The 18,437-nt window shown below is 44.7% G+C and overlaps 1 protein-coding gene across 5 annotated transcripts in view; it reads left to right on the top strand.

Annotated features, from left to right (window-relative positions):
* LOC115088205 overlaps positions 1-18,437 on the top strand; it is a 97,770-nt gene that overhangs the window by 13,695 nt on the left and 65,638 nt on the right. For all 5 annotated transcript variants that reach the window (XM_029596235.1, XM_029596234.1, XM_029596236.1 and 2 more), the window contains 3 exons: positions 10,402-10,506; positions 11,934-12,225; positions 16,230-16,436. In XM_029596235.1, the coding sequence (XP_029452095.1) occupies positions 10,402-10,506; positions 11,934-12,225; positions 16,230-16,436 (604 nt within the window). The remainder of the gene's footprint in view (positions 1-10,401; positions 10,507-11,933; positions 12,226-16,229; positions 16,437-18,437) is intronic.

Raw genomic sequence — 18,437 nt, 5'->3', positions numbered from 1 at the left:
CCACTTGTTAAACTGTCATCTGCCATTGTCACACAGTGGTTTTTCTGTGGGATAGACAACTGTTACATTGCTATCCCAATGCCAGGCCTTCCTCTGGGCCCAATGTTAGAAGGGGTGCAGTAAAACTATGCTGAAATTCAATGCACAGTTATATAATCCACACAGTAAAATAGAAAGTTAACTCCCGATACCAAAGAAATGGTATGGTAATGCATTAGGAGTTAAAAAGCATGCAGACTCAAGTTAAAATGTGCACTCATCCTTTTGCCTAAGCTGAGCACACATTTTAACTCTGACAGGAAAAAAGGAGTCTCTAAGACTCATAATTTGTGTGCCTAAAAATCTTTTATGTGAAGAAAACATGATTTGTGCATATAAAATATGATTTATGTGCACAAAAATGTTTTCTTCACCAAGAACAATTTTTGTACACACAAAGCATATTTTCAGCTCATAAAATCCTGACTACAGGTCTTGGCACCAGAACTCCTATTTTTATTCGTAGACTGACATTAGCGCTGGAAGCTCTGACTGACTAGTAGCTACATTTCCAGCTTTAATATTATACCTTCAAAAGGCTAGGGTGTGGGGGCCTCTGGAAGCTGGGGCTGTGGATGTCAATCCTTGGATCGCTTGCGGTGACTTCTGGACTCCTCTCCCGGGGGATGCTGGGAGCAGTATGCAGATGAGCCTTCCAGTCCTCCTCTACCGCAAAGTGGGCGTGGCCTCTGGAAGCTGGAGTTGTGGACGTCAATCCCTGGATTGCTTACGGTGACTTCTGGACTGCTCTCCCAGGGGATGCTGGGAGCAGTATGCAGATGAGCCTTCCAGTCCTCCTCTACCGCAAAGGGTGTGGGGCCTCTGGAAGGTTGGGCTGTGGACGTCAATCCCTGGATCGCTTGCGGTGACTTTCCTCTCCCGGGGGATGCTGGGAGCAGTATGCAGATGAGCCTTCCAGTCCTCCTCTACCGCAAAGTGTGCGTGGCCTCTGGAAGCTGGAGTTGTGGACGTCAATCCCTGGATTGCTTGCGGTGACTTCTGGACTGCTCTCCCAGGGGATGCTGGGAGCAGTATGCAGATGAGCTTTCCAGTCCTCCTCTACCGCAAAGGGTGTGGGGCCTCTGGAAGGTTGGGCTGTGGACGTCAATCCCTGGATCGCTTGCAGTGACTTTCCTCTCCCGGGGGATGCTGGGAGCAGTATGCAAATGAGCCTTCCGGTCCTCCTCTATCGCTAAGGGTGCGGGGCCTCTGGAAGCTGGGGCTGTGGACGACAATCCCTGGATCGCGTGCGGTGACTTTCCTCTCCCAGGGGATGCTGGGAGTAGTATGCAGATGAGCCTTCTGGTCCTCCTCTACCGCAAAGGGTGTGGGGCCTCTGGAAGCTGGGGCTGTGGACGTCAATCCCTGGATCGCTTGTGGTGACTTTCCTCTCCCGGGGGATGCTGAGAGCAGTATGCAGATGAGCCTTCCGGTCCTCCTCTACCGCAAAGGGTGCGGGGCCTCTGGAAGCTGGGGCTATGGACGTCAATCCCTGGATCGCTTGCGGTGACTTCTGGTCTCCTCTCCCGGGGGATGCTGGGAGCAGTATGCAGATGAGCCTTCCGGTCCTCCTCTACTGCCTCTGAAACTGGCCAAGAGCAATTTGCAGCCAGCTCAGACTCTGGAATATCTCGGAGTTCGCTTTGATACAAAGTAGGGCAGAGTATTTCAGCTGGAGACTCGAATCCAAAAGTTAATGGCTCAAGGTCGAACCCTGATGAACACTATTCGCCCGACTGTGTGGTCTTATCTGTAGGTCCTGGATGGATGGCTGCCACATTAGTGGTAGTTACCTGGGCAAGGGCACATATGCAATCTCTTAAACGTGCATTGCTTTTCCAATGGAACCTGGAGTCATAGAACTATGCTGTGAGACTGCTCCTACCATTGGATGTTAGGTCTCAGTTGCACTGGTGGTTACAGGAGGATCATGTCAGGAAAGGAGTTTCCCTGGAGACACTGGATTGGTTGGTACAGTTATGTTTGGTACAAGTGTGAACCCCTGGGCCGAGGTGAGAGCTGTCTCTGCCCACAGGGAGGAGCCCTGTGAGCCTCACCGTCGGTAGGCGTGGTCTCAGCGATGTCAGACACAGCTGTGGAATAGCGTCTTTATTGATAGCAGAGAAAGTCACCATCCGTGGAGCAGGAGATGCAGTAAATTAAAAATTCTGAGCAGAGGGATATACCCAGATGATGCCTCAGACGTGACGATCCGGTAGTGGCCCGCAGAGCGGGGTACGCTGGAGATGAGTCTCAGTGATGGAATGAGAAAGCTGTCCGAGGTGCAGGAACCCCAAAGAGGTTCCTGCAGTGGTGATGCGGTAATGACCTGCAGGCAGGGTATACTGAAGTGGTTTCTTCTGGGATGAAGTGGTAGTGGCCCGAGGCACGGGGTACACCATAGAGCAGGGGTGGGCAATTAATTTTCCCATGGGGCCGCATGAGAAATTGGGATGGTTTTAGAGGGCCGGACTAATATAATTAACTCAGTTCTCAATAGCCCTACTTATGAAAAGACAGCAGTTTACCACCAATGTATGTCCTCTGAGAAAACACAACAAATAAGACCGATACAAACGCTTACATAGCAAAATATCTCATCTCGGTAACAGACACAGAACCGACCTAACATACTCCCAGGATCTGTAGTAATGCACATAAACTAATCCGCACACAGTTACACCTGTATTATGGAATACACTCAAACAGGAGCAACCCTATCTATGAAAAGGCAACACTACAAATATTACATCAGACCCTAAACACCAATACACCTCTTATTAGGAAAACAGAACTAACAAGCAGCTATAGATCCCCAAACAGAAATAATTGTAAAACTATACTAATAAGCAGAATAAATGTTTCTAAACAGCTATGAACAGAATAACATCCAACAATTAAAAACTCATAAAAACTATTAAACATTCTCCAAACACCAATAAAATATTTCAAAAAAGCAGACATCACACAATTAAAATGGCAGTCAAGAAAAATAAACTTAAAGCCACCTTTACTTACCCTCTCCAGCAGCTCTCCTACTCCCCTTCCCTGCAGGCCATGGCACACACCAGAAGCAGCAGTAGAAGCTAAGCTCTATACTTATGGTCCTCTTCCTTAGTGCCCATGTCTCTCACACACATCATACCAGTCATGCCCCCATGACCAGTTTCTGTCTCTCACACACCAATCATCTCCCAAACAGTCTTTGGCACACACACACCAGTCACCTTCCTGAACAGTTTCTCTCATGCCATACACACACACACACACACACACACACACAGGCTTCCCACTCCCGTGTTCTACTTGCATATATGGTCTTCTCACTCTCATAATCACTTTCTCTGTCTCTCTCTCTCACACACACACACACTCACTCACCAGTCTCTCACTCCCATGCTTGTTCTCTCCACATGCACAGGCTTCTCATTCCCAAAATCACTTTCTTTCTCTTTCTCACACACACACACACACACACACCAGTCACCTGATCTCACTCATGCATACACACACACACAGGCTTCCCACTCCCAAGTTCTCTTTCAGATATACAGGCTTCTCCCTCCCATGCTGTGTCTCACACACACCCAGGTTTCTCACTCCCATGCTCACTCTTCACATGCACAGGCTTCTCATTCCCATAATCACTTTTTCTCTCTCTCTCTCACACACACACACACACACACCAGTCACCTGATCTCACTCATGCATACACACACACACAGGCTTCCCACTCCCAAGTTCTCTTTCAGATATACAGGCTTCTCCCTCCCATGCTGTGTCTCACACACACCCAGGTTTCTCACTCTCATGCTCACTATCTTCACATGCACAGGCTTCTCATTCCCATAATCACTTTCTCTCTGTTACACACACACCAGTCTCTCTCATTTCCATGCTCACTCTCCACGTGCACAGGCTTCTCATTCCCTGAATCACATTCTCTCACATTCACACACACCAGTCTTTTTCTCTCACACACACAGTCACCTTACCAAGCAGTCTCTCTCTCTCATGCATGCACACTCACCCAGGTTTCTCACTCCCACAACTCCAGGCTTCTTATGCTCATGCTTTCCCACATACCCAGACTTCTCACTTCCATGCTTTTTCTCTCACACACACACACATCAGTCACCTCCCTGACTAATGCCTCACACTCTCACATACACATCAGTCATCTCCCTGAGCAATCACTTTCATTGTCTCTCACATACACACACACATCAGCTCTCTGACCACTCAATCACACACAGGCTGGCTGGCTGCTTCTCACTCTCTCTTACTCACTTCCTCTTCCCCCTACATATGTCACGGAGTTTTTTGCTGGTCCGCGGCGCGCGCTCCCGGTCTCTCCCGCTGCCGTTGCCGCTGGGCTGTCAGCACGTTCAAGCCCAGTGGAAACGGCAGCGGTGTTGGAAGAAGCTATGGCACCCGCGGCTGGCCTTTTCTTCTTCCCGCGCCTGCCCCCCCCTCCCGTGACCCGAAACAGGAAGTGATACACGGAGCGGTGCGCGGGAAGGAGAAAGAGCCGTGCCGCGTCGGCTGCAGCATCGGCCCCCGAGCAATTGAACCAGCCGGCAATCGAGAAGAGTCAGCAGCATGAGCCCCCGCAGGCCAAGAAAGAAGAATCCCTTCAGCCGCGGGAGGCTCATGCTGCTGACTCTTCTCGATTGCCGGCTGGTTCAATTGCTCGGGGGCCGATGCTGCAGCCGACGCGGCACGGCTCTTTCTCCTTCCCGCGCACCGCTCCGTGTATCACTTCCTGTTTCGGGTCACGGGAGGGGGGGGCAGGCGCGGGAAGAAGAAAAGGCCAGCCGCGGGTGCCATAGCTTCTTCCAACACCGCTGCCGTTTCCACTGGGCTTGAACGTGCTGACAGCCCAGCGGCAACGGCAGCGGGAGAGACCGGGAGCGCGCGCCGCGGACCAGCAAAAAACTCCGTGACATATGTAGGAAAGAAACTCGAGCGAAGGCACGCTGCCCAATTGGCCGGTGCTGGGCAAGGCTTGCCCAGCACCGGCCAATCGGACAGCGTGCCTTCGCTCGAGTCACTCCCTCCTCACCCCCCCCCCCCCCCCCCCCCCGGACGCTGTAAAAAAAAAAAACCAGTTCATTCTCCGCTCCCTCGCTCCCCGATTGGGGCCAATCGGGGAGCGAGGGAGCGGAGAATGAGGCACGCTGCCTTCCCTCTGCAAGGGAAGGCAGCGTGCCTCATTCCCCGTCTGCTCTCAGCAGTGGGCGGGCCGGATTCAGACCGTAGGCGGGCCGGATTCAGCCCGCGGGCCGCCCCTTGCCCAGGTCTGCCATAGAGAATCCCACAACAAGGCTAGATAGTTGAAGTCCGTAGAAATAGGTACTCACAGGAGGTAGTTCCAGGGTAGGTCTCGGTTAGTGGAACCGATAGCAGTCCAAGGCAGAAGGTCCTCTGAGAAGCGGATAACCAGAGACGAGATAGGGCCCCCAAGGAGCGGGTACCCAGAGTGTCTCATGCCAACAAAGAAACTGGAACCGGAAGTCCAAGGAGCGGAATTCAGCAAGAGGGAACTCCTTGCTAACTCGTCACAGTGAAGGGCCAGCCAGCTTAAGTACAAGAGATGGGTGACGTCATCCAGAGGGGACGCCCCCGAAGTTCCCACCATGACGTGTACAAAGGTGGCCCATGCGCGTGCGCCTAAGTAATTTCTGGAGCAAGATGGCAGTTGGCAGCGCCCATGCCGTCCTGGGAACGACAGGCTGGTCGGCAGTGACTGGCGGAGGCTGCCACTCCTCCAATGGATGACAGTGCAGCAAAGAAAGAGATGAGCAGTAGTGGTCGCAGCCATCTGCTACCGGGCGTAACAGGTACTCACAGCAGATGTGAGCTTTCTGGGCTGGGAGGGCTTACTGTCAGGAGTTGATGGTGGAAGGTCACTGGAGTGCAGAGGAATGGCAGTGGAACATCAACAGATTGGAAGCATGGGTGGTTCAGTTAGTGTAATTGCGATTCCCTGAATGTCTAGAGGCTCAGACAATCCGAATAATGCCAGACAGTGTGACGATGGTGGCTTACATCGATTATCAGGGTGGAACCAAGAGCCAACAGGTGTCAGAGGAAATAGATGCGCTCATGGTGTGGGTGGAGCAACATCTTCTAGGCATATCCGCCTCTCACATTGCCAGAAAAGACAATATCAGAGCAGACTTCCTCAGCAGGAGAAACTTGAACCCAGGAGAATGGGAGCTGGAAAACAAAGCCTTTCAGCTCCTTGTGATCCACTGGGGCCTACCGGCCTTAGACCTTTTGGCAACCTACAACAGCGCAAATGTTTCACACTTTTTCAGTTGCAGGCGGGACCCAAAAGCACTGGATATCGATGCTCTCATTCAGGAGTAACCATGTGGCATCCTGCTGTATGCGTTCCCACCCTGGCCTCTGATAGGCAAGATTGTCTGGAAGATTGTCCTTTTAGTGGCTCCAGCTTGGGCCAGTCCCCTCAGTCTACCACTTCATTCGGATCTGTTGTGGCAGGACCCATTCTACTTGACGATCCGGGTTAATTTTGTCTCATGGTTTATTATTTTATTTATTATATTTATTTTGTTTTTATATACCGGTGTTCAATCTGGAATATCATATTGGTTTACATTGTAACTGGGTTATAAGAAGTCGAGGTCTTCTTATTTTACATTATAACTTCTAATTAATTCTTATTTTACATCATAATTTCAAAATTAATTCTTGCAGTAGAAATTAAAACTGAAACGGGAACGACAATATGTCCTACAGAGTATCTTATAGTATAACATAAATATTGTAACTTATAATAAATAGGATATAACTTCCATGGATTAAAATGGAGCAGAAGCAGCATTGTTTTCAATGTCTAGTCTGGAGTAGCATGGAGAATAGTAATTTTGACAATGAATAGTACAAGTGTCTATAGTTTGCCATCGTGAAATTTATAAAATATAAATATGATCAGGAGATAAATATTGCGGATATTCAAGTGGAGATGAGGTAGGTGCTTATGTGTGGGAGTGCAATTGCTGTGAGTGTATGTGTGTTACTAGGGAGAGGGAGGTCTTGGAGATATAGAGGAGTGTGTTGCTGAAGGTGGACTAGGGGGAGGGATGAACAGGAGGACTGAGGGAAAGGGAGGTTCTTAGTGCAGAGGGTAGATGGGCATTAGATGGCTGTTGTGAAGGATTTTTGGAGGAGCCATGTTTTGAGGGGTTTTTTTTAAGGATTGCGATGTTGGTTCCAATCTTAGATGTGTTGGTAAGTTGTTCCAGCGCGAGGGTCCGGCCACAGATAGATCGCATGGTCTTATTGTGGTCAGGTGAGTTACTTTTGGTGAGGGGATTGGGATGAGTCCGGTGTTGTTGGAGCGGAGGTTCCTTAGTGGGTTGTGAAAATAGAGAGTCGCGTTCAGCCAGTTAAATTTGTTGTTATAGAGTGCTTTGTGGATGAGGACTTTATATTGTATTCTGAATGGAATGGGTAGCCAGTGTAGGTTTTTGAGAATTGGTGAGATGTGGTCCGATCTTTTGCTGTTTGTGAGTAGTCTTGCTGCTGCATTTTGTAGAAACTGCAACGGTCTGAGGGTGGTTGTTGGCAGGCCAAGAAGGAGGGCGTTGCAATAGTCGAGTTTGGAGAATAATAATGCTTGGAGGACCGTTCGGTAGTCGTGGGTGTAGAGAAGTGATTTGATTCTTTTTAGAATTTGAAGTTTGAAGAATCCATCTCTTATTATTGTATTGATATGTTTTTTGAGGTTTAGTTTGTCGTCTAGGATGATGCCTAGGTCTATGGCTGTGGAAACTATTTGCTTTTCCATCTCAGGTGCTGTGTGGTTTTAGGTGGTTACTGTGGTGGGTTTGTTTTTTATGTGTAAAATGTCAGTTTTTTTATGGTTGAGGGAGAGAGACATCTGTGAGAATAGTTGGGTTATCTTCTGTAGGTGGGTGTTCCAGAGTTTCTTTCAGACATCTGTGAGAATAGTTGGGTTATCTTCTGTAGGTGGGTGTTCCAGGGTTTCTTTCAGAGGGAGCAAGATTTGAATGTCATCTGTGTAGATGAAATATGATAGGCCTAGTTCGGTTAGGAGAGTGCAGAGGGGTAGGATGTAAATATTGAAGAGGGTGGATGAGAGGGAGGAGCCTTGATGAACACCGTGTGGAAGGGGGATTAGTTTGGATTCTGATGCATTCAGTCTGACTTTATAGGATCTGTCTGATAAGTATGATTTAAACCATTTAAGTGTGGAGTTGCGTAGGCTGATTTCTTTTAGTCTGCTTAAGAGGATTTCATGGTTGACTGTGTCAAATGCCGCCAAGATGTCTAGTAAGATCAATAGGTAAGAGTGACCGCTATCAAGTCCTTTGAGGATGGAGTCAGTGAGGGTGAGAAGTAGAGTTTATACATTGAAAGGACTTGGTTATTGAATCGGGGTTATTCGCCTGCTGTGATTTCTACCTTACTTCGGCCAGGAAATTTTCTGCTTCTCTAGCCTATGTTAGGGTTTGAAGAGTTTTTGAAGCCTGGTGTTCTGGGCGAGGTTCTCAACCTCTCAAGGTGGATATTCCTTTAATTTTGGAATTCTTACTGGATGGCTTGTGTAAGGGCTTGGCCCTTAAGACCTTGAAAGTTCAAGTTGCAGCCCTTGCTGGAGAGCCTTTGTCTTCTCGTTCTGATGTGTCCCATTTCTTGAAGGGAGTTAAGCATTTTTGCCCCCCTTTGTGGCTTCCGGTGCCTCTGTGAGACATTCATTTGGTCCTGGAGTTCTTGGTAGGGCCGACCTTTCGGCTGCTGCATGTTCTTTCCCTGCAGCTACTTACCTTGAAGACATTTTTCTGGTAGAAATCTGTTCGGCATGTCAGGTCTCCGAGCTGCAGGTTCTTTCTTGCTGTGAGCCTTTTCTGTGTATAACTCTGGAAGTGGTAGAGCTTTAAGCTGTGCCCTCACTTTTTCCAAAAATGGTTTTGGAGTTTCATTTGAATCAGTCCATTTCCCTGCCCACTTTGAACAGGGACAGAGATGGAACGTCTTTTGCGTTCCTTGTATGTCAGACATTTGCTGCATTACGTGGAGGTGACTAAATCTGTCTGGAAGTCAGGTTGCCTGTATGTGCTCCGTGGTGGAGATAAACACAGAGTACTGGCGATTGCATGCTACAATAGCTCATTGGGTTAAATAAGTCATTATGGCTGCCTAAATGGCTGCTGCAGTTGCTTTGTTGAAACAGATTAGACCGCATTCCATGAGGGCTCAGGCAGTATCATGGGCAGAACCTCATTTGTTGTCGCTTGCTGAGATTTGTCGAGCGACGATGTGGTCATCTTTGCACACCTTTTCTAAGCTTTATCACTTAGATGTTTGGGCTAGGAAGGATGCCACATTCGTGCAGGTGATATTGACTAGACTGCTGCCAGCCTCCCGCCTTTTTCGGGATTAGCTTTGGTACATCCCACTGGTGGGAACTGGCCTGCCAGAACGCAGAGAAAGGAGAAATTAATTCTTACCTGATAATTTCCTTTCTTCTAAAGTGAGCAAGCCAATCCCTAACCTGCCCTAGGTTGCTGATGTTTAAATGTTGGTTAGTCTTTTCAGGGCAAACTTTGCAGAGTGTGATTCCTGCTCTTGATTGAAGTCTGGTAAGAGGCTTCTCTAACTCCTTAGTTTAGTGAATATGCTGCTTCTTTTGGCTGAGCTCAGTCTTCCCAATGAGTTGGAAACATGAGTGGCTGATTGTTAATGATAACTTTCAAGTATAATCAGTTTGTCCATAGTTTGGCTTTTCCAGAGAATATTGGCGGGCTGATATTGGGGCGGGACTGTATATCCGTGAAATCAGCTTTCGCTTTATCTCCATATGCTGGCAGAGGTGCAAAACCCACTGGTGGGAATTGGCCTGCCCTCATTAGAGGAAAGGAAATTATCAGGTAAGTAGTATTTTCTCCATAATCTTCATATATTGTGCCATCTACTTAAAGGTGATCTAACTCACAGATGTGGGCATGTGCAGCCAGAAGCATATCCTCTGGTTCAGCGGCCACACCCTGTGACTGCTGCCAGTAGATAATCACCATCTTAAAGTGCTCAGCCCTGTTCAGTTAACTAACTATAGCTGGCCACACAAAAGGCTGGAAATGTCATCAGGGGTTCTTGTGACTTACGACTGGCAAATCCTGCAGAGATGGTACAGTAACAAGAAGAGAATTTACTGTAACTATACTGCTGGATTTCTAAATGTAAGCTGGGGAAAAGAACTTTTAGTTAACTCAATTTTTAAAATTCAAGTTCTGATTCAATATGCAGGCTGTCTGCTAAAAAGAAAAAAGTGTTTTCCAAAAAAATATGTTATTTCTTGTACTCTTGCAGCATGGAAGCATAGAAAACAAACACATGGAGGGAAATTCACAGACACGCCCTGATACCACTCAAGATTTTGGAAAAGAAACAGCGGAGCTGATCGCAGAAATAGCAGTGAGTCCCCTACTGTAGAGCAGCATACAGACAAGTTGTAAAAACATATCAGATCCATTTTAAATGCAAGCAACAGTAAACATGCATTCTAGTGCACAGTGAATACAAAAAAACTGCAGCCACCCAACTAGCAATTGCGCAGCTCATTGAAATGGAGCCATTTGTCACTAACACGTTGCAGAAGGATTTGAACGTGAAGAGAACAGCACATGACAGGGTGTGAAGTTGTAAAGATAAAATAAACTTCTCTCAGGGGTATAAATCCAAAGATTGAGTACCATGGGCACATGAGAGAGGTACATATTTATTTGTATGACTGACTGCACCACCTAAAGTGTTAATTCTACCTATAAAATGAATTGATTGCAGCCTAAAAGAGAATGGTCATCCAATGTTAATTGAGGTGACCAATGTGATAATTTGACCACCTGGAACAATTCTCAGAAGAGATCTGAATTAATGCACTACTAGTAGAAAATAACTTATTTTAGCAACTAATTTATTATTATAAGACACTAGATGAGATTTACATTAATCATGTAAAGAATTTTTCCAGCACTTTCAAGGCATCATTCATTCGCTTCAATGTCTATAACTTTTCTGAAAACCACTCAGCAGACTGCCAAAGGGAATTTGGTGCCTCTTTAAAGGGGAACATCTATCAATTACATTAGTTATAGCACTATTCAAGCTAGGTCATTCATGGATCCAGATGGGCATACCAAAAAAAATTAACCCATTTCTAAACTATTTGCCAGATTTATAATGCCTTTTAGTTAAACATTGCTAAAAATAACCAGATTTTTACTTGGTAGTCATGGGCCCTTAAACAGAAACTGAAACAAAAAATGGCCTGACTGTAAAATAGGGTTCATAAGTCATCCACTTTCAGATTAATTTCATCATTAGCAGGATAAAAATCTAACACTGATATATGCATGGCTATCTGAGAAGTAGGTTCTCTAGCCTGTGACATACCCACTTGCACTATTTCAAAATTACACTAGAATACGGACACATTTTCAGAATTTATTTTTGCATGTTTTGTAATACGTAATGGTAGCAACTCAGATGTGTTGTGTGAACTTTACATTTGGCACAAATAGAAACTTCATTGGCCTTGCAAAATACAATTATGCGGTGGATCCTTTTATGAAAATGTTTCCTTCTCTTTACATGTTCCTTTTATTATATTATACAGCATGAAAACCCTGACTATAAATCAGTGCATTACATCTCATTTAAGGCATGAAACTTGTGTGGGCAGGTCTGAGACACGGCTACCAGGATTGGGAGGCTCGGGGATGCTCTGGTCTTTTGAGCCTGGAGTTCCTTTTTATTAATCAGCAATGATCTAATGAAGTCTGAACTGTGCTTTTCACTCTGCGCTTTTCATTCACTTTCTAATATAAAATCATTATTTGTAGCATTTAAAGAGCTTTACAGACCCTTTGGTTTTGGACCTCATCAATACTCTAACACAACAAGTGAGAACCTGCTTGCAGTTCATTTCTAAGATCAATCAGTTACCTCAGGAGAGCGAGCAGGTCAGAAAACAAAATCAGAAAACAGAAGAGTCCTGTCAGGAAACCCAAGCTGTTCTTGGAACAGGAGATGGACACAAATGGAAAAGCCAGATTCCACCGGATGCCTGTGCAAGAAATGGAAAAGGCTGTGGCTTACAACCTCAGGGAGAACTCTCCTGTATGTCAGATACAGGTAAATATCCAAATGGTTTGTTTGGGTGGGCCCCAAACTAGTCGTAATCACTGCTGGAAAAAGAAAGAAGGCCTAAGAGAAAATCTGCTGGCTGTAATTAATTTCCAGAGATGTTTCTATGTATGCTTTTCACCTTAGAGATATAAGATCCTTCACAACATCTCTGCTGCAGCTCTTGGCCTAACATGGATGTTCCTAGGAACTGTAAAGGACACTCTGTGTGATAAGTTAGCTTGTGGTCTCTGCTTGAGTCTAAAACCTATTGTCCAAACAGGTTGCCACATACTCCTGCAGAGATAATAAGCCATCTTGAATTTTGAGCATGGGGTTAAACAGGTAGAGTTAACAATGCCAGTACTGATGATAATGAGCAAAGGTATATACACCCACCATTTACCAACATCTGCACTGTACACTCACAAAACTTTCCTTCCCAACACATCCATTAATCCCTCTGTCTGTAATTCTTGACATCTTATCTCTCATTCTCAATCTTTAGCCTCACCAACTAGTTACTCTTTTCTCAGTACTCCACATTTATTTCAACATTGTACCTCTCAGAAACTCCTTCCTACTTTTCTCTTTCCCTTCAAAAACCCTGCTCCTCTCTTTCATACTTTCAGTAACCTTTCTCCTCCCTTCCTCTGCCTCCCCCAGTAACCTTTCCATCTCTACCAAGTCATCTCTCAGTAGCTCTTCTCCTCCCAATAACCCATAATTCCCCTCTGTGGATAAGGAGTGGCCTAGTGGTAAGAGCAATGGGTTGAGAATCAGGGAATCCAGGGTTCAAATTTTAGTTTGCCTACTGATGATGCTTGTGATCCTATCCAAGTCATTTTATCTCCTGTTGCCTCAGGTAACCATTTGGAAATGGTAGCCAAAAATATGATCTCCCTCACCTAATAACTCAAAAGAACTCCTCTCAATATCCTCTCATTGCCTTCTCTTTCCCTAGCCTCTCGTATGTTTTGTCCTTTCCCTGTCTCTCAATTTTTTATTGTTGCTCTAACTTATCATTTCAGTAACTCTCACCTACCAACTATGAGGTCAATATTCAAAAGCCATTTGGATGAAGAACTCACAAGTTATCTGTCTAAATGGCAAGGTTTGCCATATTCAGCCACTTACCCAGCTATATTTTAGCTAGATAAGTCATAAACCGTATAAAAAAAGAGGCATTTTGGGGAGGAGTTACGTTATTCAGCTAAGTTAGCTGATTTTTAGTTCCATCTAGCTAGGTTAGCTGGGTAACGTTAGGCCTGCTTTATAGCCTGCAACTATATTCAAACATATTTAGTGGGAGGTATATCCTGTTGAATATATTTATGACAAGTTATCCGTCCATCTTTAGCTGGATAACTTGTCCACTAAACAGGCTACCGAATGTTTACCTGCTTTTGGGAAGGTGTCTGCCATATTTGTTGGGTTTCCAGTGCCTGTTTGAGACAGAGGCATTTTATTGCACTCCGAGCTCATTGCAGGCTGCAGCAGCAGAGACTCAAAATCAAGCCCCAACACACAAAAACCAGGAAGGGTATCCAGGCGCTTCGGCACCTGCGTAGTAAGGTTCGTATCAATAATGTTACCAAAGAGGTAGGATCCATTTAACACCTTAGCACCCAGCAGATGCTCTGATGCATCTGTGCCACAGATGCAAATAGATTGCTTATTGGCATATCCATGTCAATAGTCATATGATTGTCAGTAATAAACTATATAAGGGAATTAAAAAAAACAAACAAACAAACTCTGAACTTAAAGCTATTTTTTTTAAATGAAACTGCCTTTGTAAACTGTAGTTACAAGGTCCTTGGGTATTGACTGAGTAGTAAGAGACCTAGGGAGATGAAGGGCTTAAAATTGGTCAAGGAAAATAAAGGGAGCAGGGAGGACCATTTAAGGTGAGATGGAAGAGTAGACTAGAGACATAAAAGGAAATGAAGTGAGGGGAGTGTACAAGAAAAGAGAAATGGATTTGGAGTTGTAAGGGGGAAAATAGAATGGTGAAAGACAGACGGGGCTGATGGATTGGAGAATCAGAGTGGAGGAGATGGAGTGGAAACTTAAATAAATCTTTGTCTTTATTGACCAAGCATCTTGACAGCTATAGATTAATTGGGCTGGTGAGAGGAAGAAACTGGAGAGACAGACTGGGCCGGGGAGAAAGAGAAAATAGGATGAGAGAGAGAGGCTGAGCTGGAGAGGGGAGAAATGGTTGGAAAATAGATTTTTTATTTTTGGCTGCAGTTGTATTTTTCTTCTGTACTAATTAAATTCATTCACTTCATTTGTTGGTTCTCTGAATCAAGCCATACTCCTTGACTAAGCTCTGGCTCAGCTTGATTCAGCTCAGATCAGCTATTAGCAGAGATTTGAAAACTCCTCCATGGCTTATTTGCCAGGAAAGAAATGGTGAGGTCCATATTCAGCTTCCTTGCAGCTCTGCTGGTTAGCCAGATACACGTATCCAACTAATTACTGATGTATATTCAGTGGCGCAGTTATGCCACTGAATATACCCAGCTATCTAAAAGTTAGCCAGATAAGATTTTATCTCGCCAACTTTAGGACAGCTTGAGTCAAATTCTAGCCAGACAAATATTTATCCAGCTAGAATTTAGCCAGATAAGTGTCCACATTTTCATTTAGCTGGATAACCTCTTAGTTTTCTGGCTAAATGCATTTGAATATGGACCTTGTACTTGCCAAGTTATTATCTAATGTCTTTGCACATCCCCTAACACTAATGAGGGCTTGAACCCATGGCCACCTGGAAGTCCCAGTAGGCACTGTGCAGGTCTCTCCTGCAACTGTGCACGTGCCCCTTTCATGGTAACCAACTATCCACCAACTGGGGTTCCACTTGCTTTTGATCAAGTACCCTGTCCACAAAGCTATTCCCTGAGGGTTTTTCTGGGGACACTGTGACTCCACAAACCTGGGATTCCACAGTTCCCAGAGAAATGCTTGCAGACTACACATGCCAAACACTGGGATCACCCAGCTTCTCACTTACCTGGGGTACAATCAGTCTCAAGCATAACAGTAATAAACTAAAGAGTTTTTTTTTTAATTATTATTAACAGTGAACAAAAAAGATATCACAGCAAGCAGGGATACATTAAAAGGGATAATGGTAAACTTTACTTTCTATTGAACTTAACTGTAAAACTAAGCAGTGCCCTATTTTAGTTAATGGTGATATTTCTAGTAACTTTGGCAGTCTGACCGAGTAATCTCTCTCTCTTGCTTCCAGTTGCTGCCAGCCAACTGTCATTTTCCACATACAGTTTTTAACTGGCACGCTCTCAAGACAGCAGCAGTGACATTATAAGTTGGCTCTGCTAAGACTAACCCCTTCAGTGCCAGCTGTTGGTGACTGTGACTGCCACCTGCTGACCTGTAAAAGGAGTTTTAAATGTCAAATTATCAATATCGATAGTCAAAGTACTATTTCGCCACATAAGTATTATACTCCTGTTTCTGCCATCCCTCCTTGTAGCTGCCTCACTTTTCTCCCTTCTCCTCATCCACATCCCTCTCATTCTACTCCTCCACTCCTCACCTTCATCCCTCTTACTCTCCTGCCTTCATACTACCCCAATAGTCCTCTCACTCTTCTTCATGCCCACTGAACCATCCTCTTGCAATCTGCTTACTTTTATCTATCTTTTCTCACACACTTTGGACTGTCTTCAGCTCTAAGGGCCCGGAGGAGGCAGCTGAAGTGTGCAGCTCTCTCACTCTCCTCTCTGTAGCCCTACTGCTGCACTCTGCAGCCTCTTCCTTCAGGTCCCAATCAGAGCCAGAGGCTGCTGTGTTCTCCTGGTCTCATTCAATATTGCCTACCTGTCATGAAAAGCCAGTCTCCCTGGGTGGGTGGATGTTTGAAACCCTACTTGTCTAACTTCCTGGTGTTCCCACTTCTATTTGATATTATAACAGAAATTAATTTTAGAACAAAAATCAGTCTCAGCATGTTAATTATTTTCTTGTGTTGTAAGTCTTTAATGTGCAGGTACTTGTTACTGGAAAGACATTTGGCTCAGAGCAGCAGTTCCTACATCAGGTAGAAGTACATCTCAATGGCTTGGGGATTCGACTCCAGAAAGAGGATTATACCCCCATCTCAGACAAGCTATTGCTGCTTTTCTGTCCCGTTATTTCACGAGCTGGCACCGATATCAACCATATATTGGAGACCATCTCTAGTAAGTAGTGATTTCTTTCAAGTCAGAATCCTTTCATTTCTTTTTTGTTCATTTAGTTATTTATTAAAATTTGTCTCATTTCCTCAAGCAATACAGTGTTCAAAGCAAGTCACAGTTTTAAAAACAAAGAACAATAGAAGCACAGCCAACTCACAAAATCTGCAAAAACAAACAAATTAAAGATAAAATCTGAAATGATATCTTCCCACATATACTGTGCCTAATTGTGTCTCTCCCTCATAGTTACCTAAGAAAAGAAAAATGTCTTAACTGCATGATGGAAGCTTAACAAACTGGTTATAACCTAATCGGCAAGTTTGCTGCACAAACTAGGACTCAGCAGAGAAAACCCAATTCTACTTTGCTTGCAGTCTAGCTGTTTTCACTGACGGGAGTGCTAATAAGCCAGAATAAGAAAAGCGCAAACCTCTGACTGGCTCATAAAGTGCTAATTTATCTCATAAATAAATGGAGGCCAATCCCTGCAATACTATAAGCATCAATAAAATTGTTTTGAAATGTGAATATTTAACCACTAGAAGCCACTGTAATGCTATCAGAACTTGGATAATACAGTTGCCCCATTTTAGACCCACAGTGAGTTGAGTTGTGCTGTTCTGTCCAACTTGTAATCTATGCAACAGCCTCCCAGGTGTAATCCCACCCAGACGAGGCACATAAAATGTAAGAGAGTCTTGAACACCTGTATGAGCCGAATGCCAGTTTCTCAGGAAGGGTTCAGGAGGGAAAATGTGGGTCAAGCAGGCAGTGTAGTGGACCTGGGCCCAGAGGCTAGGAGGGTGTGCAGGTGTTCTTAGCTGGATAGGGCTCTTACTCTCTGAGAAAGTCCTTTATGACCCCCTCTGACAGTGCTATTCTTCTAGCCTTACAACCACAATTACCAGAAAAATTGGACTCGCTCTGAAGTATATTCCAAACAAACAAAACGTGTTTTTCTAGCAGTAGCGACAGTCAGAATATGCTGAGATGCTGCTACTTTCCTTATCAGATACTGTCCTTAGAGGGTTTGATAAAGGCCAAAGCTACCTGCTTGTACTGTTGGATCTTTCAGCCGCATTTGATACGATGGACCACAATATTCTCCTTAATAGATTACAGGACATAGGGCTGACCAATATCACACTGAAATGGTTTGCATCGTTTTTAGACAATAGAACCTTTACAGTGAAGATTAAAGATAGTATATCAGAAAAGGTAAATTTATCAACAGGAGTGCCACAGGGTTCAGTCTTGTCGGCCACTTTTTTTAATATCTATCTGCCCCCTTTGTGTCACTTGCTAACTGGTCTTAGTTTAACTTATTTCATTTATGCTGATGATATTCAGATTTTATTTCCAAATGAAAACAGCTTAGAAGCCTCTTAAGAACATAAGAACATAAGAAAATGCCATACTGGGTCAGACCAAGGGTCCATCAAGCCCAGCATCCTGTTTCCAACAGTGGCCAATCCAGGCCATAAGAACCTGGCAAGTACCCAAAACTAAGTCTATTCCATGTAACCATTGCTAATGGCAGTGGCTATTCTCTAAGTGAACTTAATAGCAGGTAATGGACTTCTCCTCCAAGAACTTATCCAATCCTTTTTTAAACACAGCTATACTAACTGCACGAACCACATTCTCTGGCAACAAATTCCAGAGTTTAATTGTGAGTTGAGTAAAAAAGAACTTTCTCCGATTAGTTTTAAATGTGCCCCATGCTAACTTCATGGAGTGCCCCCTAGTCTTTCTACTATCCGAAAGAGTAAATAACCGATTCACATCTACCCGTTCTAGACCTCTCATGATTTTAAACACCTCTATCATATCCCCCCTCAGTCGTCTCTTCTCCAAGCTGAAAAGTCCTAACCTCTTTAGTCTTTCCTCATAGGGAAGTTGTTCCATTCCCCTTATCATTTTAAACTAGTCGAAATGTACTTAAAAATAATTGGTCAGCTACTTGCTCAAATGAAACTGATTTTAAATTTAGATAAATCTGTT

This window comes from Rhinatrema bivittatum, chromosome 3, assembly GCF_901001135.1.
Source record: "Rhinatrema bivittatum chromosome 3, aRhiBiv1.1, whole genome shotgun sequence".
NCBI classification, from domain to species: domain Eukaryota; kingdom Metazoa; phylum Chordata; class Amphibia; order Gymnophiona; family Rhinatrematidae; genus Rhinatrema; species Rhinatrema bivittatum.
This window is presented reverse-complemented; position numbering and strand designations above follow the sequence as displayed.